Genomic DNA, 23,168 nt, shown 5'->3' on the forward strand with positions numbered 1-23,168 from the left:
CTCTCCCTGCAGAAGGCAGCGCTCCCCTGGGTAGCAACAGAGCTTTATTTACACTATGGTACAGAGGGCCCAGGGCAGCCTGGCGGGCCTGCATCAGCTGAAGAAGTATGTCGAGTGCTTTACCTGGTCCAGGTCGAAGGTCCCTGCAGAACAGAGCAGGCAGACCATGAACTCTGGTCCTGGGATGGACTAGAAAGGCACAGCCAGCGATTGGAACACCCCTCCACTGCCCATGACCCTACCTGTCTTGGGCACTGACAGTAGCATTTCCTGCAACTTGACGACCTGGGCGTTGGTGGACCTGAGGCAGAGAGCAGAGGGGGAGTGAGGTCCCAGAAGGATGGGGGGGGGGGGAGATACAGAGGGCGGGGGCTCACCTGGGGCCAGAGCAGTACCGCTCCACCAGAAACGTGGACAGGTCGTGCAGGATGGGCTGGCTGTGCAGGCGGATGAACTGCTCTCGGCACACCTTGTGGGGAGAGGGGGCTGCTTCAGGAGCTGGGCATAGGGGCTGAGGGATGGCGTCACCACCGGGCCCCAGCACCTGAAGGGGGAGGCTTTGGGTTCAAGGCCCCACATGGGACCAGAGTATCCATTCTTGGGAAGGTGGGACATGGCGGGCACCTGATTCATGATGGCGACGTCAGCTGCGTGGGTCCAGAAACAGTCGTGCACGGAGACGAAGGTCAGGCCCTTCCTGCAGCAGAGGGGGGTGTTCATGAGGGCCAGCCCTCTAGGTCCACTCAGGGCCCAGCTCCCGAACACTGGTCTGGGGGGCTCGGTCCAGGGATGTGCCACCACCCTCTTCTCTCACGTCCCGCCTCCCCCCCATTCCTACAACTGTCCCCTCAGCATACAGATGAAAAGTTCTCATCTCAGAATGAAACTGCTCTACATCCTCTTCACCCTGCTCCCAACCGCGGCCTGGTTGATTCTCAGCTCCCTGTAGGGATCAATGAATACTGTCCCCAACCATACCACCCCCACAGGGCTTCACCCCAGGGGCTCCCATGACACGCACAGGGAAAAACGATGTTAGAGAGGGGGGAGAGGGGGGGAGGGGAGGGAGAGAAGGAAATATCAATCAGTTGCTTCACACATGCATACCTACGGGGGGATCGAACCTGCAAACCAGGTATGTGCATGGGATAATGCTACAACCGAGCCATAGGGCCAAGGCTTTAAAGGCCATTTCTAAGAACTGTCCACACACCTGCCCCACCACCACAGGCTCACTGTCTGAGAGGCTGAGGGCAGAAAACCAGGAGATCCGCCAGCTGCCACAGGCCCACGCATCTGACATGACAACGCAAGCCTCTAGAACTGGCCTTGCCGTGTGCGCCTGCACTCACCTGGTGGATGGGGTCACAGGGACCCTCCAGGGCCAGCTTTACACTCAGAGGAACTACCCCTTCCCTCCATGGCCCCACACTCCCCCGTCACTTAAGACCTCACTGCCCAGGGCCATCGCACCTGCTGGCACATGATCTGGCCCAAAAGACACACGGCTGGGTTCCCCGCCTGCTGCAGTCTCTGCCCCAACTCCCACCTGCAGGAACAGCTGCACTACCTGCCTCCCGCACTCTGAGGGTCTCCCCTGTCCCCAGCACCAGGCCACCTGCAGGAGGTTGATGAATGTTGCTGTGCAGAGGCAGGACCTACCTGTAACAGTGCAGGGCTGTGAGCATCATGTGCGACGAGTCCAGGGAGTGGATAAAGTTGGGTGGGAAGCCATTCTTCTGCTTCAGTGTGTTGGGCTTCCTGTGTGTGGGTTGGGCTATGCTCAGGTAGAGGACCCAGTACCTCTACCCTGGTCAGCACCCCCTCGGTCCTCGCCCAGCTGTCTCATTCCAGCTGCCCCCTCCTGCGCACTCACTGGCTGGTGTCCCCACTGCTGCAGAAGGTGAGGCTCTGGATCCCTCCGCCGATCTGTAGGATTGGGATGGAAGGAGAATGGGGCATGCGGCCTGCCCTGGCAACGGGGGTGCAGGTGGGGGTGGAGGCCATACATACCGACACTTTGGAGTCGTGATGGTAGGGCTGAATGATGGGGATGCCCAGGGGGGTGATCCACTCCACAGCCAAGCCGGATCGAGCGATGAGCCGGGCACTCTCGGTCAGCCAGCGCTGAGGGATGGAACAGGCTCAGTGTGGGCCCAATCTGGGAAGTCACACTGGGGGGAGGAGGAGGACATACCTGGATGGCCCGAGTGCTTGAGAACATTTCCTGAAGACTGTTGAACACCTGGCGCACGAGGTAGTGAGAGGCCTGCCACACGAACTCCTGGGACGGGCAGGCGCAGAAGTGGTAGGGCAAACTTGGAGGGAAGGGGCAGCCTCTGTGCCCCCCACAGCCCAGGCCACATCTCACAAGGCTGTCCCGGATACCTGAAGTCCACACCCCATTTTTCAGGTGTAGAAACCAAGGCCTGAGGCCCAAGAAGATAGCTTGCTCCTCTGGACCCCTCCCTCTGTACCCCCCTCGCCCCACAGCGGGGGGAGACAAGCCCCGCCCTCAGAGCTGCCTGCTCCCGGCAGGGGCAGGGGCAGCTGCAGCCGGACTGGGGTAAACCTGCTCACCTGGGGGAAGTCGCTGAGCTCGCGGAGGCGCTTCTCAATCTGCAGGCGGCCCCCGTAGCGGGTGACGCCGTACACCACGGTCATCACCGTCTGCTTGACCACCTTGCGGCTGATGAAGCCCTCCAGCACCTTGGCCACCTGCACGCCCCGCTCGGCGTCCTGCCTGCGGAACACCTCCACCTGCCCGTGCCGGCCGTCAGCGGCGGCCCGGACCCTCCGCCTGCCGCCCCGTCGGCTCACCTCCCCTGCCAGCGGCCCCCCATGAGGTCCCTTCTCTGGTGGCCTGGCAGTTCCCCCTCCGGACACCTCCCTAGGGGCCCAGTCACGTCACACACAGGAGAGGCCATGGGGTGGGAACACGCGGGCAGTCACAGGACAGAGACCCCGGGGAGGCTTTGGGGAAGAGAACGCGTCGGGGCCAGTGCCCACCTGTGCGGCTACGCTGCTGTACACATCCTGTGGCACGTCTGAGGGCATCAGGTTGACAGAGGCAGCCCCCACGCTGTCCCGGCCCAGGGCGGCATAGTGTTGCAGGCCATTACAGGAGCCATCCTGGCCGAGGAGGAGATGGTGAGGGGTCTGGGCAGGGCTGGCAGGAGCAGCGTTGGCAATGAACCCAGCACTCTGCTCATAGTGCCAGCTTGCTGGATCGCAATGCTTAGGGGCAGGTGTTGTTAACTCACCACAAAGAGGAAACTGAGGCACATGAAACAGGGAATGTGCTGCATGAGGCTACAGCACAAGCCCCGGGGGACCCATGGGGCTGGCCCCCACACAGACACCAGCTAGCTGCCTACTGTCCTGCAGAACCTCAGACTCGAGACAACTGGATAGTCCCCCCTCCACACAGGCTCCCACCACCTCACCTGGTGAACGGGGAAATGGGAGACGTAAGCAGCCGGGCTGGGGGCACGCACGGCCCGAGCGATCTCCATGCAGCAGGCCAGGGCTTGCCAGGGCTCGTCTGCCTCCGCCCACCACCTCCGGCCCTGCAGGGGGGTGGGGTGCTGGGTGAGGCTGGGTGCGGCTGGGTGCGGCTGGGTGTGGCTGGGTGCGGCTGGGTGCTCAGTGGGCTGGGGCTTCCTGAGCACGAATGGGAGCTGGGCTGGCCCAGGTGATGCGAGGACACACGGAGGCTGAGGCAGAGCCTCTGGGACAGCAAGGTGAGGACAGGAGTGATGGACCCGGAGGAAGACGGGGCCCAGCCCTGAGGGAGCAGCCAGGAGAGGGGGATGGAAAGAGGGCTACACAGAGTGGGAGCTGGCAGATGGACTGAGGCGAAGGAAAAGGCCAGGAGAAGTTTGTCCTCAGGGGAAGACTCGGGAGGCTTGGGTTATTGATTCTGGCCTAGAGGGGATGCCTAAAGGGTGTCCCATGCATGTGCTGGTGGCTGGAGCCAGAGTGAGGACAGGCCAAGGTACAGACAGAGGGAGAAGGCCGCCCCTACCGTCATGGGCTGGTCGGCTGAGTCCAGGATGTCGTTCATTATCTCATCAGCAAAGGCCAAGCGTGCCTGCAGTGACTCACGCTTCTTGAGTCCGGTGAGGTTGACCAAGTGAATCTTGAGCCAGTTAAGGCCATGGGGGCCAAGAGGTCGGCCCTCGGCAAACTCCAGCAGGGCCCGTGCCAGGTCACTGCCCAGGTGGTTGAAGTGGGGTGGGCAGGGGTAGGTGCGTCCTCGGAAGTCCATGTTGTGCGGCAGCCAGAAGACATGGTGCCGCAGGTGATGTGCCAGCGAGAGGCGGTAGAGGGCATCGGTCCGCAGGCTATGCATCTCCCGCGCCACCTTCAGGCAGCGGGCCAGCTCCCGCCGCAGTTCCGTCTTGAGCTCCGGAGAGGCATTGGCTGGCAGGCGTTGCTTGGATGGGCGGGGTGCCTCAGAGGCAGGGGATGGCACGCCCAGGCGGGGGCAGCCCTTGGCATTGAAGATGGTTAGCACCAGGTCCAGCACTCGCCCATTGACACGCCAGGCACAGTTGCCCAACTGGGTGAGGGCATCTAGGGCACCGTGCAGCTCAGCGGGTGGGCAGCCCTCCAGCAGGCGCTGGTGCTGTATGGTGCCCTCCAAAGAGCGCATCAGCTTGGTGGGGCTCAGCAGGAAGGCACCTGAGTGTGGCGAAGTCCAGGGCAGGGGCGGGCACAGCATGGGCACTTCGGCTGCCTCAAAGGTCATGGTGCGCTCGGCCGCAGTTTCCAGCAGCTGCACGAAGGCTGGATGTGGCTTCAGGATCCCAATCTGGGGGGGTCAGAAAAGGCAGACACCGATCAAGGAGTCAACTGCCCCAAAGGCAAGCAGCAGGCAGAGGGCCCCAAGGCCCCATCAATGCCTTATCCTGAGATCAGGCCATGACAGCAGATTCCCACCATGGCCCGGAGTTCCCACACCACCCTGAGCCCCTAGCCTCATCTCAGACCCCCACACTCTAAGTGCCTTCTGCTGCTGGAATCAGGGGAGGGCTCTTTAGGCCCAGAAGCCAGTTTCACATCCTTCTACCTGGCGAAAGCTCTGGAAGGAGTACACATGGTAGAGGACGGGGATGAGCTTCTGGGTGTCCTGTGGCTGGGCCAGGTTGCTGGGCATCTTCACTGTCTGCACGAGCACCTCCGCCAGCTGTTTCCCCAGCTGCACCACCAGAGCCAAGGGCCAGGGCTGGTCTTGGGAGGCCTCAGACGTCCCTAGTGCCTCCCAATGCTCCCGTGGCAGACGGGACATCACCACCTGTGGGTAGCATTATGGATCAGGGGGCTGGGCATAGAGCTCACTCCCAGCCACCCCACAGGTGCAAAGTTACAGGAGGAAACAAAGTAGGGGCAGCCAAAAAATGGCAGGGGCTGGGGGCATATCCAACTGCCCCAGGGTGGGAGGGCAGGGAGTAGGGGGGACTCAGTTTCCCCACCTGGAAACCAACCTAGGCTTCCTACCCCTGAGGAACCCCAAAATCCCAGGCCCAGGAGCGGCTCCTCATTCTGCTCCCCTCCAGACCTTACCTGTGTGTCTGATGCCAGCAGGTGTAGGTACTTGAAATAGCGCTCCTGCAGCGCCTGCACCTCATCACTGAGCTGCTTCCTTTGCACCACGTGTCGGTTGAAGATGCGCATGCCCAGCTCTTGTGCCAGGGAGAGAAGCGACTCTCCCTGCTGGGGCAGCACCTGCAAGGCCTGGGGGATGGTGCTGTAAGCCTCTTGCCCCACAGGTGCCCACACTCTACCCACCCCTCCATTTCCTGTTCCGTCTCCACACTACCCACCTGCAGCATCAGCTGCGTAAGCTCCCCCTCGCTGAGCAGGCACAGGTACGGGAAGAGTGAGGGGCGGCCCTTGCGGGCAGCTTGGGCCTCTCTGTCCTTTGTCTGTTGCAGCGCCAGGCACAGCTCTTCCTCCCAACGGGTGCGTAGCTCCTGCAGGGTCTTTCGCTGTGGGGCAGGGTACAAACGAGGGTCACCAAAGTGCCCGCTGAGCCCAGTGCTCCCAGGAGTCCACCAGGAGGTGGTGCCAAGGTGAACCAAGTAGCTGCTCAGCACTCTGCTCTAGCAGAGAGGGCACACAGTGACCTCAGCTCAGGGAAAGGGAGGACAGGACAGCTGCGGGGTGGGAAGAGGGGATGCGGCACAGCGTCCAGGGGATGCCTGGTTTAGCCGAGGAGGAACCTGAGCACAGCTGGTCCCTTACCGCTTGCAGGACCTCCTTGGTCAGCGACGGGGCCGTCTCCACGGACTCCACAGTGACAACGGTGGCCATCTCCACACTGAGCTGCTGCTGAAACAGGTCCTTCAGGGTCTCCAAGGGCAGGTGCTGCTTTGGATAGGTCGCAGGCTTGTCCTGCCAGTGGGGACAGGCAGGTGGTGAGGCCCCAGGTGCCTCCTCTGCAGGCTGCATCTCTCGTAGGAAAAACTCGTCCACAGCCAAGGCAGAGAAAGCAGCTGCCGCCCTGTGCTGCCCAGAACCGCCCTGCCCCTTGCAGATAACATCCGTTTCTCCTGAAAATCATCCATCCTGCACATCCCAGGGTGCAGAACAGCGTGAAAAATAACTACACTGGTTTAAAAACAAAAGGCTCTGTATCTGTCTAGCCTCACTGGGCTAGATGCTCACAGCCCAGGAAGGCAATTCAAATCCCCAGATATCGCTTTTTGCTTTTTAAACTTGAAACTGAATGTGTGACCCGCTTCAAAATAGATAAATTAAAAATAGCAAAAGTCAACATGCTGATAATCAAAAACACAAAACTTGCCCAGCTGGCATGGCTCGGTGGTTGAGCTTTAACCTAGGAATCTGGAGGTCATGGTTAGATTCCGGTCAGGGCACATGCCTGGGATGCAGGCTCAATTCCCAGTAAGGGGCGTGCAGGAGGCAGTCAATCAATATTTCTCTCTCATCATTGACATTTCCATCTTCCTCTCCCTCTCCCTTCCTCTCTGTAAAAGATTTTTTGAAAACACCACAAACAGCCCTAATCAGTTTGGCTCAGTGGATAGAGAGTCGGCCTGCAAACTGAAGGGTCCCAGGTTCGACTCCAGTCAAGGACATGTACCTTGGTTGTGGGCACATCCCCAGTAGGGGGTATGCAAGAGCCAACTGATGTTTCTTCTCTCATCGATGTTTCTAACTCTATCCCTCTCCCTTCCTCTCTGTAAAAGAGCAATAAAATATATTTTAAAAAACAACAACCCACAAACACTTGTATAAGCACACCCATAGCAGTGTGATTCACAACAGCCAAATAGTGGACACAATCTAAGTGTCCATCAGCTAATGAATGGATAAACACAATGTGTCTATCCACACACTACAATACAGGGTGAGACAAAAGTAGGTTTATAGTTGTGAATACAGATTTTATTCTTTTTCTTTTTTTTAAATATATATTTTATTGATTTTTTACAGAGAGGAAGGAAGAGAGATGAAGAGTAAGAAACATCAATGAGAGAGAAACATCGGTCAGCTGCCTCCTGCACACCTCTCACTGGGGATGTGCCCACAACCAAGGTACACGCCCTTCACCGGAATCGAACCTGGGACTCCTCAATCTGCAGGCAATGCTCTATCCACTGAACCAAACCAGTTAGGGCTAGATTTGATTCTTGTATTCTTATTTGCTATATTGTTCTCCATATAAACCTACTTTTGCCCCACCCTGTATGACTCAGCCATGAAAAGGAGTGAGACTCTGACACTCGCTACAACATGGATGAGCCTGGAAAACATGATGCTCAGTGAGAGAAACCAGACACAAAAGGCCTCACAGTGTGTGATTCCATTTATGTGAAATGCCCAGAACAGGCACATCCACAGAGACAGTGAGCGGGTTAATGGTTGCCAGGAGGTTGGGATTTCTTTTGGGATGATCCAATGTTCTGGAATTAGAAACAAACCTATTAAAACATACTATATTAGCCCAGCCGGGAGTAGCTCAGTGGTTGAACGTCGGCCCAGGAACAATGAGGTCACCGGTTCGATTCCTAGTCAGAGCATATGCTCAGGTTGTGGGCTCGATCCCCAGTGGGGGGCATGCAGGAGGCAGCCAATCAGTGATTCTCATCACTGATGTTTCTATTTCCCTCTCCCTCTCCGAAATCAATAAAAATATCTATTAAAAAAAAATACTCGCCGAAACCGGTTTGGCTCAGTGGATAGAGAGTCGGTCTATGGACTGAAAGGTCCCAGGTTCGATTCCGGTCAAGGGCATGTACATTGGTTGCGGGCACATCCCTGGTAGGGGGTGTGCAGGAGGCAGCTGGTTGATGTTTCTCTCTAATCGATGTTTCTAGCTCTCTATCCCTCTCCCTCCTCTCTGTAAAAAATTAATAAAATATATTTTAAAAAAAACAAAAACTGAATTATACTTTAAAAGGTCAGTTGTATGGTTGGTGAATTACATCCCAATAAAAACAAGTAAGAACCCAAGGCATCCAGGTGGTTACCCACCCTTAGTGCTGTCCTCTGTCCTGGGCAGCGGTGCTGAGGTCTTGCCCCACCAGCTGCCCCTGCTGCTTCAGACTGACAATTACACCCTGCTCTGCTAGCACCCTGTGCTCAGCCTACACTGAGTCTCCAGCAGGACAGTGACTGCTGTGGTGCCCGAAGTGGCTTTTCCTCCTTCTGGCGCCTCCCAGCTTCAACCCTGGGTGATGGCCCTGCTGGGGGCCAGGAACTTGCCAACTCTGAGTTGGTTCAAACTCCGAGGAGCAGGGAGGAAGTCCCAAATATGCAGGCAGCTCAGTGAGGAGAAATAAAGGGAGGGCTGAGGCTCCTGATGCCCCAGAGGGACAGGATGACCGACACTCAGCCCACACGTGATAGGCCCCCACCTGCAGGCTGACGCTCACCGTGCTGTAGATCTCCTTGAGCAGTGGGGAGGAGTTGACCTTGGACGAGGACAGGGGCGGCTGTGGAGGTAGGAAGGTGGGCTCCGCCTTGCGCACAGCCCTCAGGAGCACAGCCTTGTCCTCCTTGCACAGGGGCAAGTTCGTGAAGAGCTCCTGCAGCTGCAGTCCGTCCTGTGCCATCTGCTTCAAAAACCTGTGGGGGATACATGGTGAGCCCCAACGCACAGAGGCACCCCCAACCAACCTGGAGGTCTCAGCACCAGGAATCTGGGCCCCCTGCGCAGGCTATGCCACCCCCCCAGGTCCAACAAGTCACTGTGTTCCTGGCAGGACCACCAGGACACCCACCCACCTTTGAATGGCGCTGGCTTCCTGGTTCAGCCGTCCCATGCACTGCAGGGCGGCCGCATAGGACAGCAGGTCTGGGGCGAGGCCGGCATCTTTCATCATGAAGAACACATAAAGCAGCTCTCTGAAGGAGCCCTGGGGAGACCAAGCCAGGTGAGGGTCTGGGATGGCCCAGCTTGCTGGCCCCAGACCCCTCTCTGCAGTACAGAATCGAGCTGAAAAGGGCCACTAGTTGGGAGTGGCGAACTCAGCTGATGGCCCATCTAAGGTTTCTGTGTGCAGCAGAAGTGCTAACACAACGGTAAAATCCTGGCTGGGTCACAAAGGAAGCTTAGGTGCCAGGAAGGAGTGTTAATACTGTTTGGTTTTGTGGTTTTGAACATGCACAATTTCAGGGCAGCTAAAAAGGGACCCCTTTCCAGGTTACTGAACTGCAAGAAGTTCCTGAAGTTCTACTGCCTCCTCAGAGCACCCACTTTCAGGTTTGTTGGTTTCCTGCTGTTTCTTTTCTCTATCATGGCCTTTGTATTTCTCCTTGACCACCTGTTTTGGGTTTCATTTGCTTCTTTTCCCTAGTTTTCCAACCTGGAAGTTGTGCTACCAGTTGGAGACAGCTGTTGTCTTCCTTCCGAGCATGGCTCCACTGCACCCGTACAGTCACTTAGTTAAATTTCAATTAAATGTTCAGTTATTCAAATGCTTAGTAACTACACAGACTGATGTAGGAAAAATAAACATTTCCACAGGGAGTCTGAGATGAGGCAATGTGGAATTTGCCCCCTCCCATTCCAAACTCAAATATAGCAGTAAGTAGACAAGTGATTTCTGTGAGACAACTGAGGACTATGAATGGCTTCTGACAACAAACAAGAGAAAGAGATGAACAGAGAAGGCTGAGGGGGAGGAGCCCTCTGGGCGGAGGAGCCTGGAGCACCTTTGTACACGTCCCCTCCACCTCCCAGGGCCATGGGGATTACACAATGGTTCCCAACTACACCGCCAGAGCCTTTTCCTCTGCACAAAGGGAGAGGGGACAGCACCACACCCACCTGGCCTCCCAACCTGTGGGCCAGTGCCCATGGATGCCTACTGACTTCCAAAAACCACCCAGCACACCCAGCCTATGCAGAGGTCACTTCTAATCAGGCCACTTTTCATGACTGGGAGAGAGCTGTTTTCTTTCTTTCTTTTTTTTTTTTTAATAATATTTTATTGATTTTTTACAGAGAGGAAGAGAGAGGGATAGAGAGTTAGAAACATAGATGAGAGAGAATCATCGATCAGCCGCCTCCTGCACACCCCCTACTGGGGGATGTGCCCAACCAAGGTACATGGCCTTGACTGGAATTGAACCCAGGACCCTTCAGTCCGCAGGCCGACACTCTATCCACTGAGCCAAACCGGTTTTGGAGAGAGCTGTTTTCTTTAATTAATATAAACAATTATAGAAAGTCAACAAAATGAAAAGACAGAATGTTTCTTAAATGAGGAAACACGAAAAATCTGCCAAAACCAGTTTGGCTCAGTGGTAGAGCGTCGGTCAGCGGACTGAAAGGTCCCAGGTTCGATTCCGGTCAAGGGCATGTACCTTGGTTGCGGGCACATCCCCGGTAGGGAGTGGGCAAGAGGCAGCTGGTCAATGTTTCTCTCTCATCGACATTTCTAGCTCTCTATCTCTCTCCCTTCTTCTCTGTAAAAAAATCAATAAAATATACTTTAAAAAAATAAAAAGAAAAATCTTCAGGGAAAAAAGAAACCCTAAGAAAACAGAGATAGCCGAATTCCTCTCTGTAAAAAAAAAAACAACACACACACAATAAAAATATATTAAAAAAAAAGAAAGAAAACAGAGATAGCCGAAACTGGTTTGGCTCGGTGGATAGAGTGTTGGCCTGTGGACTGAAGGGTTTGATTCCAGTCAAGGGCATGTACCTTAGTTGTGGGCTCATCCCCAGTAGGGGGTGTGCAGGAGGCAGCTGGTCGATGTTTCTCTTTCATCAATGTTTCTAGCTCTCTCTCTCTCTTCCTCTCTGTAAAAAAAATCAATAAACTATATTTTTTAAAAAAGAAAACAGAGATAAGTAATTTGATTAAATATTTAAAGAAATGGTGATGCTCTAGCCAGTGCTGCTCAGTAGTCAGAATGTCAGCCCACACATCAAAGGGTCATGGGTTCGATTCCCAGTCAAGGACATGTACCTAGGTTTCAAGTTTCTCTCTGGACCCAGTAGGGGGATGTGCAAAAGAATGAACCCCAAAACAATGAACAAAATGGCAATAAGTAAACACTTCTCAATAATTACATTAAATGGTCCAATAAAAAGACATAGGTTGGCAGAATGGACTCATCTATATGCTGCTTATAAGAGACTCACCTCAAATTGAAAGACACATAGGGACTCAAAGTGAAGGGATGGGGGAAAAAATATTCCATGCAAATAGAAACAAAAAGAAAGCTGGATACTCATATCAGACAAAATAGACTTTAAAACAAAAAAAAAGGACAATACATAGTTATAAAGGGGTCAATCCAAGAGGATATAATAATGGTGAATACCTATGCACCCAACATAGGGCCACAAAACAAAAAAAGTAAGCTGATGCAAAATGAGAGTTCAGTTTTCCCTCTCCACGCTAAAAGTCTCCGGTACTACTGGTCTGATTCTTTTAAGATTTATGTGAAAAGTTTTCTGCCAAAATGCAAAAATTCTACGATTTATCAAAATAATTTACTGTATTTTATGCTGTCTTACTCAGGTCCTCCATTACTTAAGAAATCTGAATCTTAATAGTAAGAGCTGTTTTACTAGCAATTAGACTTATTTGGGAAGTACTATCAAATACATAATAATATTAAACTTTGTGTTATATTTGTATAAGTGTAATTTAGAAGTATTCCAGAAAGTGTGTGAAATTCCCGGAATCTGAGATGTCCTGGCATAGGATGTCTATCATCAAAATTGAGGCACACACTAACTCGAGTATGAGCATGTGGCGCATGTGGATAAAGTCCATTATGCTTCAACAAAAACAGCCCCTCCCCTGGCCAGCTGCTCAGTCAGAGGTTAGAGCATAGTTCTGTTCACTGAAGGGTCACGGGTTGGATTCCCAGTCAGGGCACATACCCAGGCTGCAGGTTCGATCTCTGGTTAGGGTGCATATGGGAGGCAGCTGATGAATGTTTACTTCTCACATCAATGTGTTTCTCTCTATTTCTCTCTCTCTCTCTCTCTCTCTCTCTCTCTCTCTCTCTCTCTCTCTCTCTCTCTTGCCCTCTCCCTTCCTCTCTCTAGAATCAATGAAAAAAGCATGTCTTTGGTTGACAATTTAAAAAAAAAGGACCCTCATTGCCAGGCTTTTGCCATCCTGATGTCCTGGTAACATGGCAGCAGTCTACTCCTGAACGAGAGAAACTAAGATGGGTACACAATGACTGTAAGTTGAACAAATAACCAGCTTCCCTGGAAAGCCCCATTTTTCCAAGTTTGCTTTCCTTCATGCATCACAGTGCATTTATGCTGGTCTTTAATTGTCCTAGTGAAGGCTGATGCCCTCACAGTGACAAAGAGACTATTAGAAAATGTCTCCCACTTGGAGTATTCCTTCAAGTGCTCCTTCAAGACTATTGACCTAGCCCCACCTAGGAATGGTGGCTCGGGACAGTCACTGTTTTGCTTCCTGACCCCTGTGAAATGGATTCATTATGTTAGTGACATAACATTAACCTGTGAAAATTTGCCTCTGCTACAGAAAACCTTGTAGGCTTTACTGGATCATCTACAACAGAAAGGATAAGCAATGAATATGCAGAGAATTCAAGGTCTAGACACCACAGTAAAGTTTCTGTAAAAGCCTACCCACACCAAAAAAAAGGTAAAAGAGGTACAGGCTCTTATAGGAATTTGGGGTACGAGTGAACATTTATATCCCGTTTAGTGCAAAGCCTTCTCCTTGTTTATTTATTTATTTACTTTTAAATATATTTTATTGATTTTTTTACAGAGAGGAAGAAAGAGGGATAGAGAGCTAGAAACATTGACAGCTGCCTCCCGCACTGCCCCCCCCCCCGCCCCCCGCACCTGGGATGTGCCCACAACCAATGTACATGCCCTTGACCAGAATCGAACCCAGGACCTTTCAGTCCGCAGACTGACGCTCTAACCACTGAGCCAAACAGGTCTCGGCAGCCTTCTCCTAGTTTAGAAGGGGCATATATGGGACTGGGGAGCTGAACAAGAGTCCAGTCTACCTTTGAGAAAGCAAAAACACTGTTCCTCCAAATTGAAGTTCCTGGACTCTCCTAAGCAGGCCTGCTATTTGAGTTAGATGTCTCAGGACCCCAGAAGGTCTGGGTGGGGCTTGATAGCAAAAACAGCAAAGGGAACCCTGGCTGGTGCGGCTCAGTTGGTTGGGTGCTGTCCTATGCTCTGAAAAGTTGCTGATCGATTCCTGGTCAGGGCATATGCCCAAGTTGTGGGCTTGACCCTAGTAAAGGGTGTGCAGGAGGCAGCCAATTGCTGTTTTGCTCTCGCATTGATGTTTCTTCTCTATCTCCTTCTCCCTTCCTCTCTCAAAAAAAAAAAAAAAAGGCCCTACTTGGTTTGGCTCAGTGAATAGAGTGTCAGCCTGCAGATAGAAGGGTCTCAGTTTGATTCTGGTCAAGTACACAGTGCCCAAGTTTTGGGCTCAATCCCTAGTAGGGGGCGTGCAGAAGGCAGCCGATCAATGATTCTCTCTCATCATGGATGTTTCTTTCTCTCCCTCTTCCTTCCTCTATGATAGGAGTGTCGAACTCAATCAGAGAAGGGGCCAAAATCTAAAATCCAGCCTAAATCGCAGGCCGAATGGTTTACTGAACAGTCATAAACTGTCATTGTGATGGAAACGCAGCGCAGTGCAGTGATGATAGCGCGGTGCGGGCCACATTGCAAGGCCTGGCGGGACGGATTTGGCCCACGGGCCTTGTGTTTGACACATGTGCTCTATGAAATCAATAAAAATATATTTAAAAAAAACAAAACAAAACAAAACTAAAACGTTTTTGCACAGCAAAGGAAACCATCAACAAAAGAACAACCTACTGAATGGGAGAATATATTAGTCAATGACACATCCAATAAAGGGTTATATCCAAAATATATAGGGAACTCATACAACTTAACACCCCAAAACAAACAATCAAATTAAACATTTGGCAGAGGATCTGAATAGACTTTTCTCCAAAGAGAATACACAGACATGAAAAGATGCTCAGTGTCACTAATCATCAGGAAAATGCAAATTAACCACAATGAGCTCTCACCTCACACTTGACAGAACGGCTATCATCAATGTACCAACAAATACCAAGTGTTGGCAAGGATGTGGAGAGAAAAAGAACACTCTTGCACTGTTGGTGAGATTACAAATTGATGTAGCCACCATGAAAAACAGAATAAAAGTTCCTCAAAAAATAAAAATAGAACTGCCTTATGAACCAGCAATTCCACTTCTGGGTATTTATCTGAAGAAATCCAAAGACTACCAGTATATATGAGAAGACATATGCACCCCCATATTCATAGCTTAGATCTGGAAGCAACCTAAGTGTTCATCGAGAGACAACTGGATAAAAATGTGATACATATATACAATGAAGTATTACTTGGTCATAAAAAAAGTGAAATCTTATCATTTGTAACATGGATGCTAAGTGAAATAGTCAGACAGAGAAAAAAAAATACTGCATGACCTTACTTATATGTGGAATCTACAATAGAAAACAAGACAGAAAGAAACCCATAAATAGAGAACAAGCTGATATTTGCCAAAGGGGAAGATGGCAGTACAAAATAAAAAATAAAAAAGAGCCGAAGCCAGTTTGGCTCAGTGGTAGAGCGTCCGTCTGCGGACTGAAAGGTCCCAGGTTCGATTCCGGTCGGGGGCATGTACATTGGTTGCGGGCACATCCCCAGTGGGGGGTGTGCAGGTGGCAGCTGGTCGATGTTTCTCTCTCATTGAAGTTTCTAGCTCTCTATCTCTCTCCCTTCCTCTCTGTAAAAAAATCAATAAAATATATTTTAAAAATAAAATAAAATAAAATAAAAAAGATTATTTCCAATTGGATTGCACTGGTCTAAAGTAAGCATATCTATCGCACCTTCCAAAAACATTTAATATATATATTTTATTGATTTTTTACAGAGAGGAAGAGAGAGGGATAGAGAATTAGAAACATCGATGAGAAAGAATCATTCATCAGCTGCCTCTTGCACACCTCCTACTGGGGATGTGCTCGCAACCAAGGTACATGCCTTTGACCAGAATTGAACCTGGGACCCTTGAGTCTGCAGGCTGACACTCTATCCACTGAGCCAAACCAGTTTTGGCCAAAAAAAATTTTTAGTAGTATCATCACCCATGTGAAAACACATTTTAAAATATCGCATACCTAAAGATTTTTTTTAATTAAAAAAAAAAGATAAAGAATTCACACACATATACACACCTCACATACTCTCCCACCTCTTTCCTACACACATGTGGAGGAAGTCCTAGGTTCAGTGCCTCACTCCTCCCAAGACACTAGCAGAACGGTTCCCACTTACAGATGAGAAAACTAAGGCTCATAAAGAAGTGAGTGGCGCCGGCACCGGTTTGGCTCAATGGATAGAGCGTCGGCTTGGGGACTGAAGGGACCCGGGTTCGATTCCGGTCAAGGGCATGTACCTTGGTTGCGGGCATATCCCCAGTAGGGGGTGTGCAAGAGGCAGCTGATCGATGACTCTCTCTCATCGATGTTTCTAACTCTCTATCTCTCTCCCTTTCTCTCTGTACAAAATCAATAAAATATATTAAAAAAAAAAAAAAAAGAAGTGAGTGGCATGACAGCCAAGTTCATCCTACACAGGCCGGCCACCCAGAAACATTACTTAGGACGCCATGCAGCCCTGCAGTGTCATGGGCCCAGGCTAATCAAACACATCCTGCTGTAACAGTGCTCTTTGCTGGCAATTTTGGAAGGTTCATGGACTCATCTCAACTAACTCAAGGAACTGAGTACATCTCCCACAATGATGCAAGCAAACACCAGCTGGCTGTCACCTGGGGAGATGTCAGCTGCTCCTCCCAGGGACTCCTGGGCCTCACTTAGTACATCAGTCAAGCACATGGACGTCTCCACCATAGATGTTCTCACATGTTGGTGCATGTGTACACAAAACTGGCTCCTTTGTCCCCTCAGCATAACCGTTTTTCCTACAGTTCCACGAATTGAAGCTGCATGTGAAGAACATTCTCCTGAACAGCCAGAGTCAAAGAAGGAATCACAGGGTGACTGGAAAATACTCGAGATGAAGAAAAGGGAGAAACACAGAAGCCAGCTAACGCAGCACCCAGAGGGAAGTCCATAGTTACGAATGCCTGTATTCAAAAAGAGGAGTCTTAAGGCAATCACCTACACTTCACCTTAGGAAACAAAGAAAAGGAACAAACTATATCCAAAGCATGAAAGTCATTATCCTGGTGAGGTGTGCAGGGTATTCTAAACACCAAAAGTGTCCCTTGCCCTAGCCAGTGGACCAGAAGGAAATGCACAAAAACATGAGCAGGATTTCTTCCCTCATTTTGGTTATTTTCAAAACTTGAGGGCCACATGAGATTTATATCCATCAAGCCTACAAGATTTAGAGTAGTAACAAAGCACTTGAACTTTGGATCTAAAAGAGAAAAGCATAAGAATCTAAGTGCAGCCGAAGCCGGTTTGGCTCAATGGATAGAGTGTCGGTCTGCGGAATGAAGAGTCCCAGGTTCGATTCCGGTCAAGGGCATGTACACTGGTTGCAGGAGGCAGCTGATCGATGATTCTCTCTCATAGATGTTTCTAGCTCTCTATCCCTCTCTCTTCCTCTCTGTGGAAAAATCAAAAATATATAAAAATAAAAAAATCTAAGTGCAGCCACAGGCAAATTTCGCCCCCCAGCCTTTCCCTGGCCCACCTAGCCCCGCTCACCTTACGAGCCCAGCCAAGCAGAAGGGTGTTGTACATGGGCAGGGTGAGCGCCCGCTGCTGCCGGAGCTTGCTGTGATGCTTGACCAGCACGTGGTGGGCGAGGGGCAGCTGGTCCACCAGCAGGCAGCACTCCAAGAAGGACAGGAGCCTCTGCTGCTGGGCCTCGTACCGCACCTTGGAGATCCTACCCGTGTGACCATGCTCCTCACTGCGGCTCAGCTGCTTAGGGGCCTCCTGTAGCAGCTGAGCCAGCTGCTCCTCCCAGGGACTCCTGGGGGAGCCGTGTTCCCATCGCTGCAGCCAGTCTGCCAGCTCCCTATTCAGCAGTTGGGGCTCCACACGCAGCTGATGCTTGCGGTTCTCCTTCTGCAGGGTTTCCTCCAGCTTTTGCTTGCGCCTCTGCATCACCAGCTTCTCCTTGTGCAACTTCTGTGCCCAGTGGCTGGTGAACCCCAGGGCAGCACCCTCGTTTCCTGCCTCCACCTTTCTGGGTGACTGGGAGCCATCGGCCTTTGGGAGTCGAGCCACATCCACCAGCTTCGCCCTCACCTCTGAAACACTGTTGGTCTGCAGCTGCCGCACTCTGGCCTCAAGCACTGTGGGGAGGCAAAGGGCAAGGATGTCAGGGGAAACTGGTTCAAATCCTGATCTCTCCAAACACCCTGCCAGCCAGGAGATAGGAGGCAGCTGGTCTCACCTGCTCTTGAGGCCTCCCTTCTATGTACTGGTTGATAACTCCCCCATGTCCCTGGACTTCTAAGCATATGCACCCCACTCACCTACTTAGCACCTCTCCACCCAATCCCCTTAGCACTCACTTCCCATACAAGCTCCTGGTGTGCCCTCCGCGTCTATCACCACAGCTCTGTCTCCCAGGTGCTCAGCCCCAAACCCCAGGGATGTCCACATTGCCCTCCCTCCAAGTCCATTCTGTTAGCACATCTCCAGGGCTGTTCTCAAAATCTACCCAGGTGCCCCCATGGCCTTCCACTGCCCCTACCACTCACTCTGTCCAGCCATAATGGCCTCGGGGCCTTTGCACTTGCTGCTCTTGCTGACTCAAAGGTCCTTACCAAGGATTCCCAGCCCAGCCCTGCTCTGTAGGACCAGCAGCTCTGTTCTCTGCAGTTCTGTTCTCAGAGTTGCCAAGACACTGAACTAGCAAATACAGAGCCTCTGCTCCTGGGGAAACACAAGGTTCCTGAGAGCTTCCAATCACATTTCTGCCCGCTGATCAGCACATGTTTTATGTATGTTTCTGTTTAAGAGCCCTTACCTCACATATATTACTAATTCAGTAACATCAAGCTCACAGTAAACAGCACTATCACTCACACCTCAACAAAGTGAGCAAACATTTTCTCCAAAAGGCACAGCACTGCCTTCCTGCTCAGGATCAATGGACAGAACCCCAGCTTTACACCCGATGCCACTTAAACAGCAAAATCACCAACAAACAGCACAAAAATGTAAAAGCATGGCACCAAGTACACAATGAAAAGGCGTTCCCATGGCTGGTTTTTATAGGATGTACTGAAATACAGCAGAACGTCCTTGGTTCCACCTCAGTGGGGTACACGCACATCAGGAAACGGCAATGTTCACTGTTCTGCACGTCTTTACATGATCGTGAAAACTCCCCAAGAATTTGGGGTTGCAAATAAATTTTAACTGCCTTGCAAATATGCAATCAGTGGGTCAACTACATTTAGCTTCTGCTTGCACCTCTGATTAGAACATCAAGCCCCAGAGTAATGGGCCAGCCCACAAAAGGGGCTCTAAAAGGATTCATGGAGCTGAGACCGGTTTGGCTAATGGATAGAGCGTCGGCTTGGGGACTGAAGGGACCCGGGTTCGATTCCGGTCAAGGGCATGTACCTTGGTTGCGGGCATATCCCCAGTAGGGGGTGTGCAAGAGGCAGCTGATCGATGACTCTCTCTCATCGTTGTTTCTAGCTCTCTATCTCTCTCCCTTCCTCTCTGTACAAAATCAATAAAAATATATTTTAAAAAAATAAATAAATAAATAAAAAATAAAAGGATTCATGGAAATGAAAAGACAAGCATAAACTTGGCCCTCAGAGTGGCTGAAATTCAGGAGAATCAAACACACAGGAGATACTTGCAGGCTGGGACATGTCGAGAAAGAAATGAGGCTGATGTGAGAGGGACTGGGGACATCTAAGCTGAGCTGGAAGACTCAATCCCTCACTCCTGTGGGAGGCAACCAATCAATGTTTCTCTCTCCCCCACTTCCTCCATCCACTCTCTCTAAAAATCAATGGATGCTGCCCTAGCTGGTTTGACTCAATAGAGCATTGGCCTGCAGACTGAAGGGTCCCAGTTTCGATTCCAGTCAAAGGCTCAATCCCCAATAGGGGGTGTGTAGGAGGCACCTAATCAATGATTCTCTCTCATTATTGATGTTTTTATCTTTCTCTCCCTCTCCCTTCCTCTCTGAAGTCAATAAAAATATTTTTAAAAAATAAAAATAGCTGAGACCGGTTTGGCTCAATGGATAGAGTGTCAGCTTGGGGACTGAAGGGTCCCGGGTTCGATTCCGGTCAAGGGCATGTACCTTGGTTGCGGGCATATCCCCAGTAGGGGGTGTGCAAGAGGCAGCTGATCGATGACTCTCTCTCATCGATGTTTCTAACTATCTCTCTTCCTCTCTGTACAAAAAATAAATAATAAATAAATAAATAAATAAATAAAAATAACCCTAATCAGTTTGGTTCGGTTGATGGAGCATCGGCCTATTTAAAATAATTATAATAATAATAGTAATAATAAAAAGTAAATGTATTAAACAAAGATTGGATAATTTATTATAAACCTAAAGGGGGAAATTCAAACATTGTATTTTCGGTATTTTGTTCATTAATATATTATAAACATGAAGACTTGTGAAATTTTATTTTAATTGGTCATTTCCTTTATAAGGTCAAGTGTTCATTTTTGTTACTGCTGCCTTAGTTCTAATTGGTCTAGACTCCCTCTGCTATCATTTTTTGTCTGTCTTTTAAAACATTGAGTTTTTTGGGAAGGGGGGAGTGAGGGCAAAGAAATTTATATATGACTAAGATTGAAATGGATAACTAAGTCTGTTGCATTACTTGTCCTATCTAATAGAGAGGGGATATGCTAATTGACCGTTACAAAGATGACTGCACCCACAGCTGAGGCCAAGGAGCCTTAACGATCAATCAATAGGGACCTGAGGCTACCCTCTCCAACGCCATGGGACTTGACAGGACTTGACACTCGGCTGTGCCCCCTCCCACTCCCTCCCACTCGGCAGGGCAAATAGCAATATTAAATTATTTCCTCTAATTAATCCCCTTTTAATGTGCATGAATTTCATGCTCCGGGTCACTAGTATGTATATGTGTATAAACTCTCATCAGATCTTTAATCATGGTCAGTTAAAAATCTTCTGTCATCTAACTGGCGTGGCTCAGTGGTTGAGTTGAACCAGGAGATTGTGGTTCAATGCTTGGTCCCGGCACCTGCCTGGGTGGAGAAGCAGCCAATCAATGATTCTCTCATCATTGCTGTTTCAATCTCCCTCTCCCTTTCTCTCGGAAATAAAAATATATTAAAAAAAATATATATATATATATATTTTTTTGTCATTTATAGAAAGTTATTATTTTGCTCTGATCGGTAAAATGTTTCTAAAAATGTTTCTTCTTCAGAGAAATTTATGGAAGACTGACATTCTAAGATACAGATTTCTAATTAACTTTCAGATCACAACATTGAATACAATGAAGATTTAAAGAATTCTAAGAAAAACTGGATTCACAAAACTGCTAACAAAAAAATCAAGATCAATGCCAAAACCGGTTTGGCTCAGTGGACAGAGCATCGACCTGCAGACTGAAAGGTCCCGGGTTCGATTCTGATCAAGGGCATGTACATTGGTTGCGGGCACATCCCCGGTAGGGGGTGTGCAGGAGGCAGCTGATCGATGTTTCTCTCTCATTGATATATATATAAAATAAACCTTAGAGGAAATTGCTGGAACTACCGCTAAAACAATAGCCAATCAGGAAAAAAAAATCTTTAAGTTCCCTGTGTGAATTATATTATACAACAGAACTGCTCTTGACCATATCCTAGCTGAGCAAGGTGGGGCTTCCTCTGTTAGTACCTCCTGCTGTACTTGGATAAAACACCTCGGGTAAAATACAGAAAAAAGTAGATAAAATCCAGGCACAAGTCTGATTAAAAACAGTGCCCACTGACACCTCATGGTTCCGTAACATCTTCAGCTGACTTCTCTCAGGTATCACCACTGGTTCAGATCTAGTCTTCATATTGGACTTAGCATTTTGTTTGTATAGAAGCTTTTTAAAAAATATTTTTTATTTTAGAGGAAGGAAGAGGGGGAGACAGATAGAAACACGACTAGAGAGACTCATCGATTGGTTACCTCCTGCACACCCCTAGGGATCGAGCCCACAACCCAGGCATGTGCCCTGGCTGGGAATCATCATGGTGAGCCCTCAGGACCACCAGAGCAGAGAGGCAGGACCACATTAGTTACACCGTTTTACAGGCTGACATCCCTACTTGTGGGGGTCACTGTGAGAAACGAGGAAGGTGACCCCTAGCAGAGGGGACAATGAAGGGGCTTCAGGCCTCAAGCTTTAGGGCTCACCCTCCAACAGCTCCGCGTGGCCCCAGTCCCTCCGGCGGTCTTGTTCACAAGGGCTGGCAGACGAGCGCCTTCTGCAGCCCCGCAGGCCACCCAGGGTCCCTGCGGGAGAGAGGGGAAAGTTAAAGGGGGTCTGGCGCCGGGAGGAGTGGGGCTACTCACATGGACAGATATTGCAGGATCCAGGAGCAAAGAAGCCCTAAATTTTCAGTGGAAGCTCAGTAATCAGAGGTCTCAAATTGGGGGGGTGGGGAGGGGGGGAAATCAAAGTTAAAGGGGACCGCACGCGCTAAGAAAATTGCGGTGAGGGAACAGGATATAGAGTTCCTCCAACCAAAGGTACAGCAAATTCAAATGTCAAGAGCAAACAGGGGCTCAGAAGGCACCAAAAGAAACCAAGAGTCGAAGGTCAAAGTGTCCTGCCGACCCCTGTCAGAAGAGTGTGCCAAGGGCAAGTGAAAACGGGGTCGTGTTAATGGGTTCCCCAGAAGCTCAGAAGGCAAAGGTCGTGGGTTTGTAGCCAGATCCCAGGGCGGAAAAGCCAAAGGTCACGGCCGAATGTTAAGGGTTGGGAGTGACAGTGGCCGTGACGTCGCCCCTGAGACTCCCCCCGTGTTACCTTCCTCGGCCCGGAGGCCGGGGCGGCCCACCGGCCACAAGGCCCATCCGAGCCCAGCCGCGCCGCGGCCCCAGCGCAGCGCCGACATGCCGGCCGCACGAGGACTCAATTACCCTCCCGCTCTGCGGCTGCGCTGCCCGTGCCTGCCCGTGCCTGCCGGGAGTTGTAGTTCCATGGCCTACGGCGGCTGCGAAGGCACTCCTGGCCGCAAAAAGCACCCTCGGAACTACAACTCCCAGAAGCAGCGAGGCCCAGGAAACAGGCGCAGATACAGCTTTCTGATTGGCTCTTCCTCTGCCAAGAGAGGGTGATCAGAGTAGTTGTTTGGGCGACGCTGGGCGGTCTTTGGGAGGATGCAGAACCTGGATTGATTTTTTTTAATTTTTTTATTAAGATCGCATAATAATTAGGACAGCGTTCTACAATTTAGAAATTTATTTTTAAAAAGTATGTTTTTATTGATTTGAGATAGAGGAAATGAGAGGGAGAAAGAGAGAGAAACTATGAGAAGAGAAAAATCACTGATGGCTGCCTCCTGCACGCCCCCTACTGGAGATCCAGCCCCCAACCTACGGTAGGCATTTGCCCTGACCGAGAATAGAGTGGCGAGCTACTGGTTCATGGGTTGAAGCTCAACCATTG

The 23,168-nt window shown here is 50.5% G+C and overlaps 1 protein-coding gene across 2 annotated transcripts; it reads right to left on the bottom strand.

The window, feature by feature from the left end:
- Positions 1-29: 29 nt before the first annotated feature.
- Positions 30-22,673, bottom strand: POLRMT (RNA polymerase mitochondrial). Of its 2 annotated transcripts, XM_036425056.2 has the most exons (21): positions 22,527-22,673; positions 21,911-22,009; positions 17,245-17,840; positions 9,259-9,389; positions 8,907-9,099; positions 6,250-6,399; positions 5,829-5,993; positions 5,569-5,739; positions 5,075-5,299; positions 4,028-4,816; positions 3,447-3,569; positions 3,010-3,132; positions 2,581-2,760; positions 2,198-2,284; positions 2,014-2,127; positions 1,877-1,929; positions 1,663-1,761; positions 625-697; positions 378-469; positions 243-301; positions 30-143 (listed from the first exon to the last, which is right to left on the bottom strand). In XM_036425056.2, exons 1-21 carry the CDS (start codon positions 22,612-22,614, stop codon positions 94-96), a joined length of 3,660 nt encoding a protein of 1,219 aa, XP_036280949.1. In that variant the 5' UTR covers positions 22,615-22,673; the 3' UTR covers positions 30-93. The 2 variants fall into 2 exon arrangements, with proteins under 2 accessions (XP_036280949.1, XP_036280950.1); XM_036425057.2 differs by lacking the exon at positions 2,581-2,760.
- Between the last annotated feature and the right edge of the window lie 495 nt (positions 22,674-23,168).

This window comes from Pipistrellus kuhlii, unplaced genomic scaffold, assembly GCF_014108245.1.
Source record: "Pipistrellus kuhlii isolate mPipKuh1 unplaced genomic scaffold, mPipKuh1.p scaffold_m20_p_8, whole genome shotgun sequence".
Lineage (NCBI taxonomy): Eukaryota > Metazoa > Chordata > Mammalia > Chiroptera > Vespertilionidae > Pipistrellus > Pipistrellus kuhlii.

Bases quoted from the DNA above. Each gene is read 5' to 3' on its own strand.
- POLRMT (XM_036425056.2), bottom strand. From the start codon at position 22,614: ATGTCGGCGCTGCGCTGGGGCCGCGGCGCGGCTGGGCTCGGATGGGCC. The intron at 4,817-5,074 runs GTAGAAGGATGT...TGACCCCCCCAG, and splicing joins CCTTCCAGAGCTTTCGCCAG to ATTGGGATCCTGAAGCCACA. The intron at 3,133-3,446 runs GTGAGGTGGTGG...CTCCTCGGCCAG, and splicing joins CCCATTTCCCCGTTCACCAG to GATGGCTCCTGTAATGGCCT.